The following is a 20,745-nucleotide window of genomic DNA, read 5'->3' as shown; positions in this document are numbered from 1 at the left end:
GCACCCGCGATAGATTTTTCGCATCCGTGATGAATTTTTCGCACCCGCGGCTTCGCACTCGCGATGGATTTTTCGCACCCGCGGCTTCGCACCCGCTATCACACCAGATATCAGCTGCCTCAACTCTTCTTCAAATTCCAAATTCGATCTGTTAACCATCCGTAATCCACCCGAGACCCTCGAGACCTCAACCAAATATACCAACAAGTCCCAAAACACATTACGAACTTAGTTGAGCCTTAAAATCATATCAAACAACGTCAAATTCATGAATCGCACCCCATTACAAGCCTAATGAATTTTGAAACTTCAACTTCTACAATCGATGCCGAAACCTATCAAATCACGTCCGATTGTCCTTAAATTTTGCACACAAATCATAATTGATATAACGGAGCTATGAAAATTTCCAGAACTGAGTTCCGACTCCGATATCAAAAAGTCAACTCCCCGGTCAAATTTTCAAACTTAAATTCTTGTTTTAGCCATTTCAAGCCTAATTTCACTACAGACTTTCAAATAAAATTCTGATCATGCTCCTAAGTCCAAAATCACCATACGGAACTGTTGGAATCATAAAAATTCTATTCTGGGGTCGTTTGCACATAATTTGACATCCGGTCTCTATTTGAACTTAAATGTTTTAATTGTTTCATCTAAATTCCATATCTCGGGTTAGGGACCTCGGAATTTGATTTCGGGCATACACCCAAGTCTCAAATCACGATACGGACCTACCGAAACTGTCAAAATACTGATCCGAGTCCGTTTGCTCAAAATGTTGACCAAAGTCAAACTTGGCCTTTTAAAGCCAACGTAAGGAACTAAGTATTTCGATTTCAACCCAAACACTTCCAAATCCCGAACCAACCATCCCCACAAGTCATAAATCATTTAAAGCACATACGAAAAGTTTTATTTAGGGGAACGGGGTTCTAAAAGTCAAAACGACCGGTTGGATCGTTACACTGTGTACAATAAAAAACATTCTCCGTAGTATTTTTCCATGCTCTCTTCTCCCAAATCAGGCGAGGAGTTTAGACTGTGATGTATGAGGTTGCTCCGTCACAACGTGACAACCACCATCGACCGGTGATTCCAACCGTGGTTCATCCATCTTCCGCTTCTGCTTCACGAAGAACAAGTTTTCGTTTTACAATTTAAACGCTAATCTAATGTGTTTAGTTTATCGCATTATCCTTCATTTTTGTTTCCCATTACCAAAACTATTCTACTTTTTGCCCTCTCTTTCAAGCCTTAAACTCAGGAGACGTGTAAGCGGACCACCATGACTGAAGATGAGTGGGTAAAAGAGTCTATAATTGATGACATTGTAGTGGCAGAGTTACTGTTGTGTCTAAACCAGGTGGCGTCAATATATACGCCCAATTCAAAGCCACCGATACAGTGGAGTGTGCGACAGCGCCGTTCTAATCTCGTCTCAGTTAATACTAACAATCTGACTCTAATGGCTAGCCCCAGAACACCCTTGTCCTGGAGTGGCGCCACCTCCGTCAGCGGTGGAGGGGGAGGAAGCGCGATTGATGTTAGCTTCGCGGAGTCCAGTCGATCATCTTCTCTCCAAACAACCCCGCTACACGAGATCTAAGGCTTGTGCATTAAACACCTATGTATTATCTATATTTATTATTCTTGTTTTTACTTTTTGTAAATACTTTTTCCATGACATGGGAGAAGGAAATGGGAAGGGAAAGAGTGCCAGTGAAAATATTCATAAACTGTTAATTTTTCACCATTTCTTTCGTCACGAGCTAAACCAACCCATTATTGTGCGGCTTCGTTTCACAGTCGCACCTTTTAGTCCTCAAATGACTGAACAACCCCTTTGTTTAAAGGGAAATTGTGTCTTTTCAACATAAGTAGACTTTGTTGATAAATGGACCAATGAATTTTGGTGGTGTAATGTAGCAAATGAAGCTCTGGCTCACTGCCCCACTCCATTTGTCAAAATCAAAGGAGTAACTATTTTTGGGAGAAAGGGATATTTCTTTGATTCTAAAACAGTAGCATGTATTCGTGGAAAATAGGTCTACTTCAGTTTGGTATGGTGGTCTGGAAAGAAAATGTTTGGTTTAGTGGTGTTATTGGTTAATTAAGCACTACTCCTTTGTGTATAATTGGAGTCGTAAAAAGGGTGGAATAAAATGTTGATATTAGTAGTGCAAGTGGTGATTAACTTTCTTTCTTCAGTGTTAATTAGGTAGTTAAGTTCCATTTGTTAGTTATAACTAACTTACATTAGAGTAGAGTTAGTGTGACTAGAGTTAGTATTAGCCGTAACTATAGTTGAGGAGTAGAGTTAGTTTTATTCTTTTCTTCTATATATACTTGTACAGCTAAACTTGTCAGAATTAATTGAAGCATTACATTTCATTTCTCCTCTTCTAGAATATTCCGTCAGATTCACTCTAGCACTCTTCCTCTCTAGAGCTAACAGAGAACTTCAGTTCCACATCCATGGCAGAGCTCGATGATTAGCTGAATTCATTATGGTATTAGAGCCATACAGCCATTAGTGTGGTCTTATCATCTTCAATTTTATTTTTCTCGAAGCTAATTTGGAAGATTACCAATGGCGACTCTCAATAACACGGAACCGGAGAAGTTAAGTCACAATCACCCACTCTTCCTGAATTCGAATGATAATCCAGGTACGATACCGATTTCACTACAACTGAGAGGGCTGGAAAATTACTCTGTATGGAGCCGGGCAATGAGAATTGCAATCCTAGGTCGAAACAAGCTAGGGTTTATTGATGGCACATGCAAAAGAAGAAATTATGGCACAAATCTAGTTGATCTCTGGGAACAGTGTTGTCCTGGTTGATGAATTGTGTATCACCTGAATTGCTGAGTGGAATGGTATATTCCTCAAATGCTAGTGTAGTTTGGGATGATTTGAAAGAGCGATTTGATAAGGTGGACCGTTCTAGGATTTTTCAGATCCACAAACAAATCGCTACTACTAGCCAAGGCACGAGCTCAATTTCAGCTTATTTCTCTAAATTAAGAGTACTTTGGGCAGAGTTTGATAGTTTGGAACCAATTCCTAGTTGTGATTGTGCTAAGTCTCGTGAATTTGTCCAGTTTATGGAGCGTCAAAAGCTTCTAAAATTCCTGATGGGACTTAATGAATCATATGAATAAGCTCGCAGTCAGCTTTTGATGATAGTGCTAGTGCCATCAGTGAACATGGCATATTCTATGCTGATGAAGCGTGAAAGCAAAACGACTATGTCAAATGCTTCTGCTAACATGGATAATGCTTAAATGACTGCCTTGATGGCAAATAAAGCTGGAAATCAACAGAAAATGAGGAAGAACTAAAATCTCTTTTATGACTTTTGCAAGATAAATGGGCATACTAAGGAAACATTATATAAAATAGTGGGATATCCAAATGATCACAAGTTTAAGAAGAAGTACAACACTCAGGCATCAGCTAATCTTGCAACTGAGCAAACTGCACCTGCAACACTCACTTTCACTACCATTGCACCAACCTTCATACCAGAACAAATTCTGCAAGTGCTAAATAGTAATACCACATAAGTTGTAGCTAATGCAGTAGAGCTGGAGTCAGGTAATATCACATCCTTAATGACCTTTATGAATCAAGGTGTTTGGATTGTAAATAGTGGAGCATCGAACCATTTGACTTCAAAATTGGACCTACTGAGTAATCCAAGTCCTTTAGGCAGTAGTAGTTCAGTTCACCTGCCAAATAGATATTTAGCTAAGATCACCCACAGTAGATCCACTAACATATTCAAGGATCACAAAATTAGTGATGTACTTAATATTCCATATTTTAAATATAACCTACTGTCAGTTTCAAAACTTACTAAGGAATTGCAGTACATGGTTGGATTCTTTCCTGATCTATGTGTATTTCAGGGCCTCTACATTGGCAATGTGTTGGGATTGGTATTGGCTATACATTCTTAGGGATTGCCTTCATAAGAGACAGTCATCTACACTAACTGTAAATACCACAGTTATGCAGACTTCAACACAGAATAAGCAGAGCTCAATAAATCTAGGAGTTTGGCACCAAAGGCTTGAACATCTACCTATGGAGGCCATTAAGAGAATTGGCAAGCTCAAGCAGCATTTTAAGAATGATAGTTTACAGGTTGTTTGTTTAGAATGTCATGTTTGTCCATTGGCTAGGCAAACTAAGTTTCCATTTCATGTTAGTACTAGCAGAGCACAGGCTCCTTTTCACCTTTTCATGCAGATGTATGGGGGCCTTACAGGGTGCCTACTCATGATAATAAAAGATTTTTTTCTCATAGTGGTTGATGACTTCTCTAGAATCACTTGGTTGTTTTTGATGAATGCCAACGATGAGACTTATTGGTTGATGAAAAGGCTAACTTGTATGATCCACACATAGTTCAATTGTCATATTAAAACTATAAGAATAGACAATGGGTTAGAATTTATTAACTCAGAGATGAAACATTTTTTAGAATCACAAGGAATTGTTCACCAAACAACATATGTATACAGTCCACAACAAAATGGTATTGTTGAGAGGAGGCACAGATATATACTAGAAGTGGCAAGAGCCTTAAGGTTTCAAGCTGCAATCCCTCTAAAATTTTGGGGTGACTGTGTCCTTACAGCAGTGCACATCATAAACAGGTTGCCTTCCACAGTTTTAAAAGAAAATCTCCATATGAAAAGTTGTTTAACATTGAACCTTCTATAGATCACATGAGAGTCTTTGGATGTTTATGCTATGCTGTAAATGTAAGGAGACAAGACAAATTATCAGTCAGAGTATTGCCTCCCGTGTGTATGGGGTACTCACCCACCAAGAAAGGCTATAAACTATATGACATGCAGTCTCGGCAATTCATAATTAGCAGGGATATAGTCTTTAAGGAACATGTATTTCCTTTCAAGAAAATAAAGGTGTCATATGTCCCAACCTTTCTAGTACCTGAGCCAGCTGATTTATCAGATACTGCAGCAGAGTTATATCAAGATCGGGCAGTTGAACATGTTGCAGTCCAAGACATTGATGCTATGCAGGGGTCTAATGCAGTTCTTAAGGTAACATAAGCTTTCTTTGATGCTTTTCCACTACTAGTCGATAAAGATGTTGGTTCTTCTCCACAGTTACAACATGATTCTCCACCAACAGTTGATACAGATAGTGATGATTCTCCACAATTACAAGTTGTGGGTGATGCATTACCCATTGTAGTCAAAACAACCACCCAGAACTACATGTCCTCCAAAGTGGTTGCACGATTTTGTATCTACCTCTTGTGCATATCCCATGTCAAACTATCTGAGTTATGATAGTTTGCCACCTTCTTATGCTAAATGTCTCTCAGATCAATCATCTATAGTTGAACCCAAATACTATCATGAGGCTTCAAAGGATGAAAGGTGGGTAACTGCTATGCAACAAGAAGTTACAACATTGTAGGAAAATAACACCTGGATGTTGTTGACTTGCCTGCTGGTAAGGCTCCCATAGCGTGCAAATGGGTGTACAAAGTAAAATACAAAGCTAATGGGGAGGTGGAGAGGTTTAAGGCTAGACTTGTAGCCAAAGATTACAGTCCAAATGAGGGCCTGGACTACAAGGAAACATTTTCCTCAGTGGCCAAGATGGTTACTGTTAGATCAGTCATAGCAGTAGCAGCTTCTAAGCATTAACACATTTATCAAATGGATGTGCATAGTGCTTTCCCACAAGGTGACTTATTTGAAGAAGTGTAAATACAACTCCCACAAGGGTATAATATCAATGGGAGTCCAAGACCAAGGTGTGCGAGCTAAGGAAATCACTTTATGGTCTGAAGCAAGCCTCAAGGCAATGGAACTTGAAATTGACATAAGCTCTTAAAGATTTGGGATTTGTTCAAAGTCATTTTGATTACTCTTTGTTTACACAACAGAAAGGTTCTGCCTTGGTTATTATTTTGGTCTATGTAGATGACCTCTTAGTCATTGGTAATGATTCTCAACTAATTCAATCTGCTAGAGACAACCTACAGAAGAAGTTCAAGATGAAAGATGTGGGGGAACTCAGATTCTTTTTGGGCATAGAATTTGCTCGTGGCAAGGCTGGAATTTTAATGAATCAGAAGAAATATGCTCTTGATTTGATTGTTGACTCTGGCCTAGGGGGAGCTAAACCAGTGTCTACCCCATTAGAGTGCAATCAAAGGTTGACCACAACAGAGTTTGATGAGGCTGTCTTATGCATTGATGATGCCACATGTGCAGGTGTTAAAGACTGTGTGTTACCTGATCCTGAACCTTATCAAAGGTTAGTAGGGAGACTACTATATCTAACTATGACTAGGCCTGATATAGCTTACGTTGTTCAAGTCCTAAGTCAGTTCATGCATAAACTAAAAAGGTCTCATATGGATGCAGCTATGAGGGTGATTAAGTATGTCAAAAATGCACCGGGATTAGGCCTATTGATGTCTTCACAGCAGAATGATAACTTGATAGCCTTCTGTGACTCAGATTGGGCTTCTTGCCCTCAGCCCAGGAATTCTATTACAAGTTATCTAGTTAAGTTTGGGAACTCTTTAGTCTCATGGAAATCTAAGAAGCAAAACACAATCTCCAGAAGCTCAGCTGAAGCAGAGTTCAGAAGTATGGCTTCTATAGTGGTAGAGGTTTCACAGTTAGTAGGGTTGTTCAAAGAGTTGGGGGTTCAAATTCAACTGCCCATTGCCTTGAATTGTGATAGTAAATCAGCCATTCAGATAGCTGCAAATCCTATTTTTTATGAGCAGACAAAACACATTGACATTGATTGTCATTTCGTAAGGGAGAAACTGTAGCAGGATCTTATTCAAACTCACCATATCAACACCAAGGCTCAGTTGGCAGATATACTCACTAAAGGTCTAGGAAAGGTCCAACACTACTTTTTTCTTAGCAAGTTGGGGGTTGAAAACTTGTTCTTACCCGTCATCTTAAGAGGGAGTGTTGAGATTAGTAGTGCTAGTGGTGGTTAACTTTCTTTCTTCACTGTTAATTAGGTAGTTAAGTTTCATTTGTTAGTTATAACTAACTTACATTAGAGTAGAGTTAGTGTGACTAGAGTTAGCATTATCCTTAACTACAGTTGAGGAGTAGAGTTAGTTTTATTCTCTTCTTCTATATATACTTGTACAGCTACACTTGTCAGAACTAATTGAAGCATTACATTTCATTTCTCCTCTTTTAGAATATTCCGTCAGATTCACTGTAGCACTCTTCCTCTCTAGAGCTAACAGAGAACTTCAGCTCCACATCCATGGCAGAGCTCCATGGTTAGCTGAATTCATCATAAAGTTATTGAGTGCACTAGCCGCGGAGCTTGTTTAAAACCGTGGTGTCAGACATTAGAATCTAGCTGGATTCTCTAGTGTCTAGTCGAATTTTGTCGTGGTTACAGTTACGTACACCCACAATAAAAATGTCATTTGAAAAGAAACAAGAGCGAACATTCCGAGGCAAAGAACAATTGTTCCAAGTACTTATTTCTAAGCTAAGCTAAATAATAGGACTAGTGGTGACAAAATTGTTAAAAAAAAATAGTTATCCACCTATATTATTCATTAAAAATGAGTTGGATAATGAACTTTTTAAAAACGGGTCAAATATGGATAAGAGTCGTATTATCCACTTAGAAAAGAGATAACCAATTAATAACCAATGGATAATTAATAGGTTTAACTCCTACATTTGTAAAGCCTCAAATTGGGGGTTCCTCAATTTTAGAAGAACTGAAAATTCTCCCAAAAGTGATCGTATTCAAGAAGCCATGGATAATATGGTTAATCCCTTTTTTTATCCGTATTAAATATGAGTCGGGTCGGATAATTTATCCTCTTTTTAAATTACCTGTTTTGACCTGTCCATATCCGATTCGATCCGACCCGTCTGTTTGTCACCCCTAACTAGGACTATGGGTAGGACAAATGTCAGTGACTGTAAGGTTTATTTTCTAGAATCATGAGTTGATTACGCTTGACTTGTAGGCACACGGTACCGATGAGAGTACCCCTATCAAGAGGTCGATGAGGAAGAAGGTAAACATTTACTTTTATTAGTTGTACTTATAAGTTGCATGCGGGGGGAAGTGCACAGTTAGCCACTAATTAGAGATGTCTTTATTTTTTAGTCATTATTTAAAATATATTTATTTTTTAGCCAGTGCTTAATAATATTTTACCCGTCCGGACGAAAATACCCATGTGCTAGACATGGATGTTGTGTAAATATTAAGGACATGGTGTCCTTAACTTCATGAATGCTGTGTAAATATTAAGGACAAAGTGTCCTGTATTTGCACTTTTAGTTGTTAAACTTTAGGACATCAAATCCTTAACTTCATACGTGCAGTGCAAATGTTAAGGACATGGCGTCCTTAACTTCATGTGTACAGTGTAAACATTAAGGACATAATGTCCTTAACTTGTGTTGCATCTTCTCTTGTTAAACTTTAGGATCTCATGTCCTTAACTTCACATGTGCAGTGTAAATGTTAAGTACATGGTGTCCTTAACTTTATGTGTGTAGTGTAAATATTAAGGGCATAGTATCCTTAACTTTATGAGTGTTGTGTAAATATTAAGGGCATGATGTTCTTAACTTCATAAATATTGTGTAAATATTAAGGACAAAGTGTCCTGTATTTGTACCTTCCGTTGTTAAACTTTAGAACCGCATGTCATTAACTTTATATGTGTAGTGTAAATATTAAGGACATGACATCCTTAACTTCACGTGTGCAGTGCAAATGTTAATGACACAATGTCCTTAATATTTATACAGACTCATGAAGAAAGAGTAAAAATATCTTTTCGTATTAATTTTAATAAAGTAGTGGCTATTTTTGCTTAACATTAAAAATATTGAATAAAAACTAAATATCATGTTAAAAAGTGACTATCACACGCCATTTCTACGTTGCATGCAGGGATGCAGTACATCTCAATTATAACACCTGATTCCTGATAAATTTTGTATAGTAGTTTTTAGGACCAATCACATCTTTATTTATTTTTTTACTATGAGTTGTCTCTATTCCGAAAAATAATGTCTGATTTCCAATATCCACGATTTACAAACCAGAACTTTTATCACTTAGTAGAATAAAACAATTCTTATGCTCTTAATATTTTTTTAGAGGGAATTACGTATAAATACAACTCACATGCATGTATTGTAATTAAGTGGCATATACTTAACTTTGCAAAGCTATAGTCCAAAACTAATAGGCTAAGATTCAACATCCAATTCCAACAGGTTATTCAAATTACTATTCAAATTTTTTTTTTTTAAATTGCTCAAGTTGTTAATCTAATTTTCATGTCAGTAATTATAACTCAAATATTAGTTCAACAAATCAAATCCATTAACATGGTAGAAATTAGATTTTTAAGATAATCCATCATTATTGAACACACTTAAATAGGTGGATTTAAATTTCAAATATGATTTTTTGTGAAATTTAGAGTGGATGTTGTTTAGACTTGTTAGAATTAGTATAAGGAGGTTGTATACAAAATTTAAAGTCATTTAATGAAGATTTGGACTACTCCACCATTGTTGAACAAGCTTGAATAAGTGGGTTTAAATTTTAAATTTAGTTTTATAAGAAATTTGGAGTGGGTGTTATTTAGAGTTGTTAGAAATAGTATAAGGAGGTTGTATATAAAATCTGAAATCATTTAATGTAGATTTGGATTGATTTTGAACAAGAATTACAACTGAAAATCGTGGAAGAAGTTCGTCTACAGACGCCTGTATAAATGTGTATAAAAGTATATAATGGTGTATAAAAGGTGTTCATACATACATATACACTATTATACAATAGTATACATCATTATACTAAAACTGACTTCATCTTCTTCCTTGCGTCTTATTTGAAATTTAATTCAAATCTTGCTCAAATCTATTCCACATCACTTCAAATTTAGATTTTGAACTCCTTTTGTTGTTTTGAATCAATTGAAATAACACCCAATCCAAACAACTAACAAACTCAAAAAATCATATGTTCGAAAGCGAAGCTTTGAATGGTCTTCAATAGTGGATTTCTACTCTTTAATTTTCTTACATTACAACCAGGTGACACATGGGGAGAAGCAACAATGACGACTCCTTGAAGCATATGTGGAAGATGTGAGGAGAGAGAGAGAGAGAGCCAAATAATAAAGGAAAAGCTAACTTACAATTTAATTTGGCTTAAAAGGTGCAAAAATAATTTCAAAATATGTACAACCTAGGCCAAAACAGGTTAGGAGTTCAACCGTGGGTCATTTTCGGATGAGCTATAGGCCTAAGTGATATCTGATGTAATTTTATCATTTTTTTATTCCCCCTTTTTTTCGTGATTGGCAGTCATTAGCTGATTAAACGGAAATCTAAACGGGATGAGACCATGTTAAATGGTACACGGGATGGGATGGGATGCCCATTTCGTCTCGTTTATCTCATTCCGTCCCGCCTGTCCCGTATGTCCCGCGTGTTTTTAAAATTTTTGTTTTTGAAATATATTCATTGGGCAACGGCCTCCATTGCAAATTTAGTCGTTCCCAACGGCTATAAAACGGCCATATTTGCCCCCCCCCCCCCCAAAAAAAAAACACCCCTTACCCCTAACCTTTTAATATAACCCCTAAGTTTATTAAATTATATTTTGACCCCATTTTTAACTATAAATACCCCCATTCTTCTTCATTGTTTTTCACAAAAATCAATCATTCTCTCTCAAATCTCTTACATTCTATCTATATTATTCTCTCAATTTTCTCACAATTAAGTGATCAACTAAGTTTCACATATTTGGGCAAATTATTTGATCAACTTTCAAGCTTCAAATTAATTCTTCAAGTATTTGGAGCAATTTTTTGGGCAATTTCTTCAAGTTTTAATATTTAATCACGGTGCACTCGTTCCATCTCGTAATTGAAATATATATAATTTTTGCGTATCATTTTAGTGCTTAATTTTTGTGTTTACTTTACGTGTTCTATTTTCGTATTTCATTTGTGTGTTTAATTTTTGTGTTAACTTTTTTAATTTAATTTCTTATTTAAATTATGGCACCTAAAGATGTATTTGGCCTATTTTAAAAAAGTAGTAAAAAAAGTAGTAAAGGTGATAGTAGTAGTAATCCTAATCCTAGTCCTAATCCTTCTCTTAGAATTAGAAAATATATAGATGAAATGACTCATGTTGATGAAACTTCATTTTTCGAACCCCCTCACATGTTATAATATTAATTTCGGAGAATAACTAGATCATAAAACTTTACAAAGTCAATTTGGCAATGATATTTTTATTGAGGATGAAGAAAATGAGGAAGAAGAAAATGAGGAAGAAGAATTAGATGAAACACCCACTAGTCCCGCAACACAAGCTCCAACTCAGAGTCAATCTCGGTCTGGATCTATACCTCTTGTACCTCCTATAAGGGGTAAGCTTAAGGGTGAACGTGCCAAAATATCACTTGTATGAATCAACATTGCCAATTCCAGAACAATGTCCGAGAGAAATTATAGATAAGTTACAACGAAGCTATATAGAAGCTTACAAATATTAGTATGATAATTTGTAATTGGCTACTAAGAGGCCTAGTTCAAACAGAACCCTTCCTAGAAGGTGGCTGCGTAGATTAGGTGCTCTTCAAAAGAATTATATTTGTATATGCAATTTGAAAGTTCTATTAATAAAATAAAAGGCTCTAAGCCTTGAATTTTTTTATGAATTGTCTTACACTCTTACTTAGTTGCTTAATGGCTTGAAATTATATTAAATAAATTATAACTCTATTATAATTATTAAAATATTTTATTACAAGTCTTTTTTTTAATATTTTATAAATCTCTACTTAGTTTCCTAATTTTCTTATAATTTATTAAGTTTTAAATTTATTAAATAAGTCAAAAAACTAGCCGTTGCAAACTTTAAAAACTTAGTCATTGTCAAAAAAATTAATCGTTGCCAAACTTAATACTTAAATAATTAAAAAAAAACAATTAAAAACGGCCCACTTAAGTCCTGTGAAACCGTCCCGTCCCATCCCGTTTGTTAGCGGGATGGGATGGGCCTACCGTTTCATCCCGTTTAGGCCCGTTCCGGCTAAATATCGTCCCGTCCAGTCCCGTTTATTTGGTCTCGTCCCGTCCCGTTGGACAGCCTTAAGCTGAGATGAAAGAAGAGGACACTTTGCTAATTAAAGAGAGGAAGCAGTTGAACAAGGTTTGTTTCTTGACTTTTATATTTAATTGATCCATGGTACATTGTTGGACTCTAGTTCCTTAAAGTAACACCTCTGCAGGAATTACTTCTATTACGAACCAATCTGGACAATCAGTGGGATACAAATCAAATCTTTAAGAAAATGAAGGTAAATTCAGTTCTGGTTTATGTAATTATACCATTTTAGGATATTATTTTACCATTTGCGCTTTGACTATCTTTGACCGTGGCATTTCATGTATCATTTACCGGTGAAATTATTATTCACTACCTTGATGTTCTTTTCTGCAGCTTGATTTACAAAGATAACAGGTAAATGAAAAAAGTACAACTATTGCATATGATGGGATTTCGGGTCAATACCAGCTACCCGAGTGGCCTAGTAATCTATGCATTTCTACATTCCAAGAAAATGGCTATTGTCAAGAGCAAAAGGAGGTGGAAGATCAGGGGTCTAAGTTTATGCTCCCAGATCTCAACCTTCATTACTAATAAAACATGAATCAGCTATACATAAATTATGTAGCTAAACATCAAAATTTGTTATTAATCCTACTTAACGGTAGATTAGCGACAAATTATCAAAAAAAATCAATTTTGCGACATTCCAGTTCTTTTTATAATTAGCAGAGGATAAGTATAAGGCAACTAGAACTTAGAGCTAACCTTGTAATCAGAATTAGGATATCTGAGTTTTCCTTTAATGGGTGTCCACCATAGGTTAGACCGACAGAGATTCTAACTTATTAGGTGCATCCACATTCTTTACACTGTTATCTATCATGCCTAGTTATTTGGAGCCAACCCTTATCATACGTTACTTCTGAGTGTCTCTCGAAATATACAAATACAATGTAACTGTAATGAAGGTAGTCAAATCTTATTCCCTCAATACTTTAATTTATCTGTTGATGGATGAAAAGAGTTAAATGTAGAGAATCACCCCCTCTAGTATAGAAGTATTTGATTTTTCTTAAAATTGTTTAATTGTATGGAATATAAATCCGTCAAGGAAAAGACAGCAAACACAAATTGTAGTTCTTCTTTTGCTACTATTATAGGCCTTAATCGTTATTCTCGGTTTAAAATAATAATTTTCCAAGTGGTCCTGTCAAGGAGGTTCAATTTTTATTGCTAATGCTTGTAAATCAGTGCTTCTCTCAGAATTTTAAATTTTTTGTGGTCCTATTACAGCTTATACGATTCTCCTTTTTCTTTTTAACAAAAATCGAAAATCACAAACCATAAACTATTGGTGCTTTCTCTTTTACTTCTTTTAAGGGCAATAACTAATTAATGGCTGCCCGACAGAGATACTGTATACCTTTCAAATATATATCTATACGTCCAAATCGTTACCCAAGATTGTTTGTTGCAAGAACTTGCAACTGAAATATCTAAACGGATTCTTAATTATATTCTTCAAGTAACATGTCAAAATTTTGAGTGATTGATCAATTTTTGGGTCGCTAATATCAATATTTAGACATGTAAACTCTCTCAAAAGATCAGAAAAACAGCGTGATTTTCATATCTTTATTTACTATACTAAGCAATATAATCTCCGAGATTCGTAACTATTTAAAAATTACAGTTGCCCCATTGGGGCGGCCTATATGTGATTAGCTAGTATAAAGCCATAATCTAAACCTCGAACTAGTTGCGGCTTAAAGGAAATTGAGGAAAACATGACTAAAAGGAGAAAGAAATGTAAGGACCAAAGGTTCTATATGCCAAACATTATTAGAAGTTTATTCGTTTTGCTAAGGCCAAAAACCCCTTTATTCGATCTTACGTATCTTTTTTTGGCAAACAAAAGGATAATATTAGAACCCTACTTAGTATTATAAAGAGTTGCTTGTGAAAGTACTCGTAGTAGCCATATAGTATAATAATACAAGCTATGGTACGCCTTTACGGTTAGGCGAAATCGAACTATATTAATCGCATTTATGTCCATTCTCACACCTATAAATTTGAAGTTTCATTTCACTTAACTACACCATTCAATAAACCGAAACCGCTATATTACATTTTTTTTAATCTAATTAAGGATCTGAGACTGTCTTCTTTTCCAGCTAACATGGCCTCAAACTGCAATACTAATTCAAACTTCGATGAGAGTCGATGGGTTATTCAAATCCGTCGAACACTTGACGAAGAACTTGAAGAAGATACTGAAATTCCAGTTAGCATTTTCAACGTCCCAAAAGCTCTACTGTTGAGCGATCAAGATTCATACGTGCCACAAGTAGTGGCAATAGGCCCATACCATTATTGGCGTACAGAACTGCATGATATGGAAAGGTACAAATTAGCTGCTGCAAAAATAACTCAGAAACAGCTCCAAAGTCTCAAATTCCAGCATCTTGTGGAACAGCTGATAAATTTTGAGCACAGAATTCGTTGTTCGTACCATAAGTATTTGAATTTCAATGAGGAAACTTTGGCCTGGATGATGGCTGTAGACGCCTCTTTCTTGCTCGAGTTCCTTCAAATCTACGCGATTAGAGAAGGTAAAATTCTAACTAGAGTTTCCTCAAGAATGTCACATTTGGTTGATATTGCAGGGAGAAAGTCCGCGCATAATGCCATTCTTAGAGATTTAATTATGCTTGAAAACCAAATCCCGTTATTTATATTAAGGAAAATGTTGGAATTCCAGTTTTCATCTTTAGAGTTGGCAGATAACATGCTGGTGTGTATTCTAACGGGGTTCTGTAAAGAGCTTTCTCCTTTCCAAATGGTAGATGATTTCCCAATAATTCAAATCACAGAATGTGTTCATTTGCTGGACTTTTTGTACCAATTTATCGTGCCCAAATTAGAAGGAACTTCTGAAATAACAAAAGATGATCACGAGCAAACAGATGCCAACCAAGTCGAAAATAGTAATTTCGTTGGGAAATCAAGTCATATCGGACAACTTATTAATGAAATCTGGAAAATCCTTGTGAAAATAAACAGAGGCCCGGTACGTCTTCTTAAGAGAATAGTATTTTCAAGACCAGTTAAACTCATGTTTAAGCTGCCTTGGAAATTCATTTCTAATCTTCCTGGAATAAAACTTTTTATACTACCTATTACATATATGTTCTTTTCTCAAGAAAAAGCAGAAGTAAATTCTGAAACTAATATCAATAAACCCCCTCTGTTTGAAGAAATAGCCATCCCATCAGTTACTGAACTTTCTAAAGCCGGAGTCAGTTTTGTAGCAACCAATGCTGGAATCATGAGCATAAATTTCGACGATAAAAAGATGAAATTTTATTTGCCTACAGTCAGTCTAGACGTAAACACAAAGGTCATTTTGAGGAATTTAGTTGCATACGAAGCATGTAATGCATCAGGGCCTTTAGTTTTTACACGTTACACTGAATTAATGAACGGGATTATTGATACAGAAGAGGATGCTTTGTTACTTAGGGAAAAAGGAATAATATTGAACCGTTTGAAGAGTGATAAAGAGGTTGCAAACTTGTGGAATGGGATGAGTAGATCGTTGAGATTAACTAAAGTGCAGTTCTTGGATAAAGTGATTGAAGATGTGAATGGATTTTACAATGCAAGATGGAATATTAAGACTGGAAAAATGATGAAGCATTATGTTTTTGGGTCATGGCAAGTTCTCACATTCTTGGCTTGTATTATGCTCTTAATGTTGATGACTTTACAAGCATTTTGTTCAGTCTATAAATGTGCTCGTATATTTCATATTCAGAATTCTGATGACTGATCTTTTATAAATGATTCTTTTTCTGTTTTGTTTTGGTCTGTACATAAAGTAAAAAGTTCTTCCTATGGGATGACTATTGGTTGAAGAAATGCTAAAGTGAAAGGTTGGTTTGTGAGATTTGTTTAGACGAAATTAAAGATGCATGTTGCTATAATCATGTTTTCAGATTTGATGATAGTTTGATTCTTCCCAGCCGATGGACTCTTTATCTTTTTCAAAATGCTTGTTTTTTCAATGTTGTGGAAAATTATTATTTTTCCTTTTTCCTCCTCTCTTTGCCTACTATTATAAGATTAAAGACGATACCTTACCTAGTACTAGTAACTAAAGGAAACTCAACTTAAGTTTTTTTCGGAGATTGGATACGATACATTTTATTGCTCACCTCAATAACAATGTTGAAATTTATCTAGTTGTAATAAGTAGTACTGTCATACAATATAGATGTTTGTTTCGGTATGGATAAGATACTTCTAAAACAGGACATCTTATTACTGGATTTGCACAAACATGGTTACATGAATGAATGGTGTAAATGGCGAGTAAAGAATACTTTTATATAGCGACCTATTTTTCTGTTAGTCAAATATAAATCTCAGTATTTCTGTAACAAAATTTGCAGTACTCTTGACGGACTAAAGAACCAAAGTTTAAAAAGAAATGTGTGATGCTGTAAGAACAAATAGTATAGTAGGAATATTAATTAAATCAAGATACGTTAAGAGCGGCAATACTTTGCAATACACTGGAATTACCTACCAGCAGGAAAATGCAAAGAAATCAACGAAGCATAAGTCAAGATGAGAAGAAAAACAGCTGACACATTTTGTGTTAACTATTAGCACGGATGGTCGAGAGTCCGACTGAGGTGGAAGCTCAATCCAGTGCTGTGGTAATGACGATACGTACGCTTATGTTAAAGTTGGATCTTGTGGCAGTTGATCAGGAACTAATGGTGGTGAAAAGATTGGGACAAGGGGTGTTCCAGGGGGTAAATCTTGTTCTGGCGGTGAAAATATATAGAATGGAGGTGTATCAAATATGGGGACAAGAGGAGGTGGTGGTGTTGATAACTTATATGGAGGTGGCGACGGAACTAGCGGCGGTGGGAATATTATAACTGGCGGTCGTTTTGGTGGAGGTGGCGAAGCAAGTAGCGGTGGTGGGCGGATTATAATTGGTGGCCGTCTTGGTGGAGGTGGCGACGGAACTAGTGGTGGTGGGCAGATTATAACTGGCGGTCGTCTTGGTGGAGGTGGCGACGGAACTAGCGGTGGTGGGCGGATTATAACTGGAGGGCGTTTTGGTGGAGGTGGCGACGGAACTAAAGGACGACGTCTTGGGGGAGGTGGGGAAGGAACTAAAGGAGGACGTCGTGGCATTGATCTTCTTCCACTACTGCTTCTGCTTCTGCTCCTACTGCCAACGTTGCTGCTTCTGCTTTGGCTGTTTATGATCTTCTCTTCTTCATCTTCCCCTGCCTTTTCATGTTTGCTTTTTGGGTTAGTTTTGGCTTCTACCAGTACGTTTGAACTAATAATCAAGAGTAGAACTAGCAAAATCAGACTAGCAAGGTTGATTTTCATCTTTGATCTACTTGTTTTTGGTTTCCTTCTAATAAGTCCTTCTCATATGGATTTGCCAAAGTCTTCCGTTTTTTATATGAAGAATTCAATAGGAGTAGTAATTTATAGAATCATATAAATGCTTATTGGTAACCTTTGTGCAGTAATTAATGAGAATTAGGGTAGTCTCATATAAGATGAGAAACGCTACTTAAATGCGTTGCAGGTAACAAGTAAACACCAGACAACCATCAGGCATCAGGGTGCAATAGTCAATGCATGCAACTCTATCACAAATATCAATAAATGGGGATTAGGATAGTGTCTATTTTCTTTTTCTTTTTCTGCTTTTGAACGCGGTTTAATAAATCCACCATTAATGGGAATGATAGCATTAATTTAAAATACAGTAGTCCTATTATTTTCTTAATGATGGTATTTTATGAGTTTGCTCATTAAAGTCGTCTCAAAAATTTAAAATATTTTAACTTTTAAATACTGTAAATGAATTTCTTGTGCATATACGTGGTTGATTTTGACTCCCAAGTGAAAGGTTAACTCTTTTTTTTTCAAATAAGTGAAACGTTAACTCATATTTGAAATAGTTGTCTAAAAAATCAGTTTGTTACGTTGTTGAAGTGGGAAATCTGAAACGTGTTGGTGGGAGGAGGGGGAAAGGATCAATGAGCATGCATGGGACAATTTGCTGTAAACAAGTAGGCGGATGGGTCGACACTAAATGTGAAAAATGCATTGTTCTATGTGCCAATGTTATCAATATTAGTTCTGGCTGATGGAAATGATTATTTCATCAAGATAATTTTTTTTATAAGGAATACTTTTCCTTTTAATGGGCATTGCACGACCAAAATCCAGATTAGTCTAAACCCCAATGTTCGTACAGAACACCAGATAAAAAACTAAAAATAAAATATCAGAATCAGCAAACTAACCCAGCATTGAAGTGTGAACGAGCAAGAAGTTCTTTGGAATTAGTTTGCCTACCACTCTCAACTTTCCTGCATGCATTTATCTTCCATCAGAGGAGAGAAGGATAATGGTGGATCCTTCCAGATTTCTCTCCCTCTCTCAATTTTCTTTTTTAAAAATATTTAGTTTCTTCTTAGTCTCAGTTTTTTGTTCTTTGATTCGGTTTTCTTGTTTCTTTTAGAGACTTGCTGTTTTCATTGAGCGGCCTAGAGCCTGTATTATGCCCAACTCGGTATATATGATACCAGATAGCCACTCTAAAGGGCTACTATTTAGAAATTAGTCGTTGCGTCCGAAATTTCAGTTTTTCGATTCAAATTTTTTTGACAAAAATATTCTAAATTATCATGAAATTAAGTTATTAGTTTAAAAATTCACAACAAAATAAGTATTGACTAATCTCTAAATAGCATCCCAGAGAATGGCTATCTGTGCACTTACCTGGGCTTGCAAAGTTTCATTTTAGTTTGAAGAATTAACTCAAATAGCCGCTCACCCTACCACTTAAACTAAAAATAGCCGGTGAATGTATAATTTATATATTATATATGTATAATTGTGTATAATTAATGTATAATTTATATATATGGCAAAGGTAAATAATTAATATGGCCGACTATATGTGTAAAAATTCCTGTGTGGCAAGATCTAAAAGAGAACTTCTACCGAATCTAAACTTCATTGCATATTTATATTCAAACTAAACACATAAAATCTCTATCTCTAAGAACAATATATGGTACATCAACATATAAATTAAAAATAAATTTCGTACAAATTTAATGCAAATTTGAATATCTACAACAACATACATAGTAAAAATAAATTTCATACAACTTATTTACAACTTATCTTCAACTTTCATACATTAGTTTTACCCAGTTAAATACAACTACAATATCATACGACTTAAATAGAATTTTTATACAAATTTTATATAATATGTCTTGTGTATATATTTTGTATCTGATTTATATATTTTTTGTCTGTGGTGTGTGCTTCTTCCTCTCTAAAATTTCAATCAAAACTTATTCTTTTAATACAATCTTGATATATATCATCAACTTTATGTAAAAAGATAGTATTGAAAAGTTAAATATAAATTTTATACAACGATTCATACATTATACAACTATTTTTCAACTTTCATACAACATTCAAATTAAAATTATAAATATAACTACAACGTAACATAATACAATTTACATACAATTATAATACAACTTTACTACAATTTCGTAAGTATATTGTATATCATGTATTTTTCTTCTTCTTCTTCTTCTTCTTCAAGTTTCAATATGAAATTCAGCTAAAATCAAGTCTAATACTCACCAAAACACCCTCAAAATTGAGATATAAACTCCAAACAATATTTCTAATTATTTGCAACAATACCCAATCCAAACAAATAATAATTTTTGAAAACAAAAATTCGATTTCAAAGCTTCAAACCTTTTTAATGGCTGTCAATGGTGGAGAGTCAAAGACCTTTAAAATTTATTGACTAACAATTTCAATTTAAATTTCTCAAATTATTAGAAATTCCTCAATTCTTTCCATAACATAAGGAGGCTAATTAAAAGCTTTAAATCTAAAAATCCTATGGGGATCCTCATGTCGATCAGCTCCGAAGACATGAGGGTGAAGCCTGGTCTATCTATCCAATAGCTTCTGCGGCTCGCCGGCCGCAACTGGTCTAAGCTCAGATACAACTGCTGCAACTGGCTGGGCTCCTCCCACGGGTAGTGCACCCAGGGTCTGATATACGGCAGTTTCATGTCCTGGAGCCTAAACTGTGGGGTTCTGTGCACCCCTCCCGCCTAGGATGTGGATGGGTCCGCTGGAAATAAACCAGCCTGAGTCATAGAATCCATGAACCGCAGCATACGGTCCATGACTTCCTGAAATCCTAGCATGGACATGAAGTCTACCGGAGTTGGCTCTGCTACAAGCACCTCACCCTGCTCCTCAACAATAAGATACTTTACTGGATCCACTGGCGGTGCTACAGGAATAGCTCTGGGACATCCTCGTCCTCGCCCTCTACCACAGGCTGGAGCCCTCCCCTGGCCTCTGCCTCGGCCTCTAACAACATGGGGAGTAGCTCCTCCCTGGCCGGGAGTATCAGCCGGGCGCGTTCTCACCATCTGTGAGAGAATAAGAGAAATTAACTTAGTACAATAGTGACTG

At 35.9% G+C, this 20,745-nt stretch overlaps 1 protein-coding gene across 1 annotated transcript; it reads left to right on the top strand.

The window, feature by feature from the left end:
• Positions 1-14,291: 14,291 nt before the first annotated feature.
• Positions 14,292-16,164, top strand: LOC107800994 (putative UPF0481 protein At3g02645). Its single transcript, XM_075244835.1, has one exon. It carries the CDS (start codon positions 14,348-14,350, stop codon positions 15,998-16,000), a length of 1,653 nt encoding a protein of 550 aa, XP_075100936.1. The 5' UTR covers positions 14,292-14,347; the 3' UTR covers positions 16,001-16,164.
• Positions 16,165-20,745: the final 4,581 nt, after the last annotated feature.

This window comes from Nicotiana tabacum, chromosome 22, assembly GCF_000715075.1.
Source record: "Nicotiana tabacum cultivar K326 chromosome 22, ASM71507v2, whole genome shotgun sequence".
Classification (NCBI taxonomy): domain Eukaryota; kingdom Viridiplantae; phylum Streptophyta; class Magnoliopsida; order Solanales; family Solanaceae; genus Nicotiana; species Nicotiana tabacum.
This window is presented reverse-complemented; position numbering and strand designations above follow the sequence as displayed.